This window comes from Cebus imitator, unplaced genomic scaffold, assembly GCF_001604975.1.
Source record: "Cebus imitator isolate Cc_AM_T3 unplaced genomic scaffold, Cebus_imitator-1.0 Scaffold82, whole genome shotgun sequence".
Lineage (NCBI taxonomy): Eukaryota > Metazoa > Chordata > Mammalia > Primates > Cebidae > Cebus > Cebus imitator.
Genome location: NW_016107397.1, coordinates 3,155,396 through 3,160,320, shown reverse-complemented (window position 1 = coordinate 3,160,320; position 4,925 = coordinate 3,155,396). Strand labels below are relative to the sequence as shown.

At 48.2% G+C, this 4,925-nt stretch overlaps 1 protein-coding gene across 1 annotated transcript in view; it reads left to right on the top strand.

Moving 5' to 3' along the window:
- Positions 1-1,763, top strand: part of SERPINE1 (serpin family E member 1) — a 12,032-nt gene extending 10,269 nt beyond the window's left edge. The window contains exons 8-9 of the mRNA XM_017533531.2: positions 452-535; positions 858-1,763. Of these exons, the coding sequence (XP_017389020.1) occupies positions 452-535; positions 858-895 (122 nt within the window). The 3' untranslated portion in view covers positions 896-1,763. The remainder of the gene's footprint in view (positions 1-451; positions 536-857) is intronic.
- Positions 1,764-4,925: the final 3,162 nt, after the last annotated feature.

Here is a 4,925-nt window from a genome sequence, read left to right as displayed (position 1 = left end):
AAGGGGAAAACTGATCCATTACCACCAAGCTCCTAGAGGAAACCATGTCTTGAGGATGTCTCTAAACTTTTAAGGTTCACATTCAGGAAAACAACTTCTAGCTGGGCTCAGTGGCTCAGACCTGTAATCCCAGCACTTTGGGAGGCCGAAGTGGGAGGATCCCTTGAGCCCAGGCATTTGAGATAAGCCTGGGCAACCTAATGAGACCCTGTCTCTACAAAAAATAGAAAAAAATATTAGGCATGGTGGCATGCACCTGTAGTCCCAGCTACTTGGGAGACTGAGGTGGGAGGATCACTTGAGCCCAGGAGTTAGAGGCTGCGGTGAGCCACGATGGCACCACTGCACTCCAGCCTGAGCGACAGAGAGAGACCCTGTCTCTAAGAAAAAGGGCGGGGGCGTGCCAGTGCCAGCATCCCTCTGCTCTAAGACATTGTCTTGTCTCTTGCAGCTGTCATAGTCTCAGCCCGAATGGCCCCCGAGGAGATCATCATGGACAGACCATTCCTTTTTGTGGTCCGGCACAACCCCACAGGTGAGCCTGGAACCCATCACGTTCCACATCCTCCCACCTGTTCTTTCAGGAGCTAGTCCTGACTGATGCAGACATCTCTCTAGCTCTGAGAGGGCTCTGGGCAGGGGATCCATAACCCTACCCCACTTCCTATCCCAAGAGGAGGCATTCTTCTATCACCCACAGACAGTGCCAGGGCACCGTCCCCGCTCTGTCACTCAGGCAGCTGCGAATCCAGACAGCTCACTCATCTACCCAGATATCAGCCCTTCCACCCACATACAGCCCGATGAGCTGTCCCATTCCTTCCACTTCTCAACCCCCACGGTTCTTCCATCCTCAGGAACAGTTCTTTTCATGGGCCAAGTCATGGAACCCTGACCCTGGGGAAAAACGCCTTCATCTGGGACAAACTGGAGATGCATCGGGAAAGAAGAAACTCCGAAGACAAGAATTTTAGTGTTAATGACTCTTTCTGGAGGAAGAGAAGACATTTGCCTTTCGTGAAAAGATGGTAAACCAGATATGTCTCCAAGACCTCAGCCTCTCCTTGGAGGACCTTTAGGTCAAACTCCCTAGTCTCTGCCTGGGACCCTGGGAGAGAAGTTTGAAGCACAACTCCCTCAAGGTCTCCAAACCAAAAGGTGACGCCTGCGGGACCATCTGGGCACCTGCTTCCGCCCGTCTCTCTGCCCACTTGGGTCTGCAGACCTGGTTCCCACTGAGAACCTTTGCAGGATGGAATCACGGGGCTTACAGGAGCTTTTGTGTGCTTGGTAGAAACTATTTCTGTTCCAGTCTCATTGCCATCAGTCTTGTACTGTCTGCCACCGCGGAGGAGGCTGGTGACAGGCCAAAGGCCAAAGGAAGAAACACTTATTCATCTCAGAGTCCATTTTGGCACTGACCACCCCTACCCAGCACAGAGATGCTGAAGGTAGCAGAGTGAATGCCCCCCAAGCCCTGAGACCCTCCTGGCCTGGCCGTCTCCCTCCCCAGAAACAGTGTGCATGGATTATTTTGGAGTGTAGGTGACTTGTTTACTCATTGAAGCAGGTTTCTGCTTCGTTTTATTTTTATAGGAATAGAGGAAGAAAGGTCAGATGTGTGCGCAGCTCTTCACCCCCAATCTCTTGGTGGGGAGAGTGGAACGCCAGAGGTGTGCCTGAATATTTATTATATCTTTGCCCTTGTGTGCTTGTTAGAGAGAAAGGGAACTATTACGGAAAATAATAGTATTTAAACTTGCTCTTAGTGTTACTTTGTGGTCTGTGTCACTGTATCTCAGGAAGTCTGGCCACTTGACTGGCACACACCCCTTGGGACGTCCAACGTGACGGGGCCCACACTGCCACCTTGTGGCCACCTGAGACCCTCCTGCCCCTCTTATCCTCGTGTTTTTCCACTTGATGGAAATGGACTATCCAATTTCAGCTTCTTTAGGGGACCAAAAGGACGCAGTGGGGGAGAGAGACTTGGGCGAGGACAGAGTGGTTTCCAATGTGTTCAATAGATTTAGGAGCAGAAATGCAAGGGGCTGCATGACCTACCAGGACAGAACTTTCCCCAATTACAGGGTGACTCACAGCCGCATCGGTGACTCACTTCAATGTGTCATTTCCGGCTGCTGTGTGTGAGCAGTGGACACGTGAGGGGGGGTGGGTGAGAGAGAGACAGGCAGCTCAGATTCAACTACCTTAGATAATGTTTCTGAAAACCTACCAGCCAGAGGGTAGAGCACAAAATGGATGTATGCACTTTGGGAGGCCAAGGCAGGAGGATTGCTTGAGCCCAGGAGTTTGAGACCAGCCTGGGCAACATAGCAAGACCCCTGTCTCTTTAAAAATATATTTTTAAAATATCTTGAAATATATATTTCTAATATCTTTAAATATATCTATTTTAAAGACCAGTTTATGGAAGAATTGTACATAGATATGAAATGAATGTGATCTAATAGAATCTAATCAGCCCAGCATGTTCCCTACTGAAAAATCCTCTTTGTTTGGGGTTTTTCTTCCTTTCTTTTTTCTTGTTTGATTTTGCACTGGACAGGGATGTCAGCCATACACAGGACCCACGAGGGTGGTGTCAAATGCTATTGAAATTGTGTTGAATTGTATGCTTTTTCACTTTTGATATATAAACAAGTAAAAATGTTTCAAAAAATTAATAAAATAAATAAATAAATATGAAAACTATGTCAGGACAGTCGCTGCCTTTACCTTCGCCTTTTCACATCGTACAACAAATCAGAAGCCTAGGCCGGGCGTGGTGGTTCATACCTGTAATCCCAGCACTTTGGGAGGCTGAGGTGGGCAGATCACCTGAGCTAAGGAGTTTGAGACCAGCCTGGCTAACCTGGCAAAACCCTGTCTCTACTAAAAATACAAAAATTAGCCAGGCGTGGCGGTACGCACCTGTAGTTCCAGCTACTCGGGAGGCTGAGGCAGGAGAATCACTTGAACCCAGGAGGCAGAGGTTGCAGTGAGCTGAGATCGCACCACTGCACTCCAGGCTGGAGTGACAGAGCGAGACTCCATCTCAAAACAACAACAACAACAAAAACCAGAAATCAAAAATCCTGTTGGTCCATAGACCTCATGGGTGGAAGGGACCTTCCTATACCCGGGTTGGCCGACATGGATGAGTCCATGAAATAGACATCTCAGCTCTGCCACAAGCCCCAAGGATAAGTTGGGGGAGCTTGATTCTGCCCCTGGGAATCATCCTCAAAAAGGAAAACTGTTCCCCCCCGTACATTTTCCACTTACCCAGATGGGGCTGCTCATAAGTCACTGTCCTTGTGGGTTCCCAACTCTGTTCATGCCACTTCCTTCCAGCACCAAATGCTTCCCACCCACCTACTCCCACTCCCCATTCTTCAAACCCAGCTCAAATTCCAGGTCCTCCACCTAGGACTTCCCATGAATCCAGGCAACATCGTCACTGCGGCTCTAGTGCGGTGGCCTGTGCCTGTAATCACAGCATTTTGGGAGTCCAGGGCAGGAGGATCTCTTGAGGCCAGGAGTTTCAGACCAGCCTGGACAACATAGTGAGACTCTTCCTTTAAAAAAAGAAAGAAAGAAAAGAAGACATCAAAACATCATCACTCTTGACCCTGACCAGGTTTTCTTTTCCCTGGTCTGTAAGAGTGGTTGGAGGCCAGGCGCAGTGGCTCACACCTGTAATCCCAGCACTTTGGGAGGCCAAGGCAGGTGGATCCCAAGGTCAGGAGTTCGAGACCAGCCCGGCCAACATGGCAAAACCTCATCTCTACTAAAAATACAAAAATCAGCCGGGCGTGGTAGTGGGTGCCTGTAATCCCAGCTACTTGGGAGGCTGAGGTTGGAAAATTGCTTCAATATGGGAGCGGAGGTTGCAGTGAGCCGAGATCACACCATTGCACTCCAGCCTGGGTAATAGAGCGAGACTCCAACTCAGGAGAAAACAAAAAACAAACACACACACACACACACAAAATAAAAAACAGTCCTTGGATTCTCCAGTGTCCTTCAGCTTTGCATGCGTGTGTCTTACCCTTCCCAAACCCATAAAGGTATCAGGTTTCTTGAAAACAGGGCTCTCTTGTTATATATACTCCAGCAGCTTCCTGAAAAGTCTTTTGTCATCTTCTTCCGGTATCCTGAAGGCTCTTGGCAGAGGGCACACTTCCTTCCATTAGTTTCTGTTCAAATATTCAAAAACAATTTTTTAAACTGAAAAAAGACCAATAACCATCTGTCCAACTCGCATACTGTCCAACTCCAGGACCCTGAGGACAGGAGTGAGAAATGCAACCCTCTGAACACCCCACTCATTTCTATTTCTTTTAAAAAATTTTTTTTGTAGAGATGGGGTTTTGCCATGTTTTGAACTCCCGGGCTCAAACAATCCTCCCACTTTGGGCTCCCAAATTGCTGGGATTACAGCTGTGAGCCATCAGGCCCAGCCTGGCCAGGTATATCTTTCGACCTCCTTACGCCCTGAAAATATGAGTAATTCCAGGCCCTAGGCTAGTGGCTGAAAAGTTATCCGTCTGTAACAGATTTCCTTGGAAAGCTAAACAGCCTCTTTTTGCACAAAATGCTTCAAAAAGCAGAGCAAGTTAGCCCTAACTCTGCAGTATACAGTTCAAAAACTGCCTACCCATGCTGAGACGGCTCTGGGGAAAAGAGTTCTTCAAAAAGCCCCCTTACCACAGAGGAGGCTTATTCCAGGTAATGCCCCACTTAACAGACTCTTCGCTCTGCTCAGCTATTGTGTGGATGAAGATGATGCAGACGCACAGCATGAGACCTGCCCAGCCCCGTTTGACTTTGCCTGGCCCTGTTCCTTGCCTGTGCTAAGTTTGTCTTCCCTTCTCTCTCTTTTTTTTTTTTTTTTTTTTTTTTTTTTTTTTTTTTTTTTT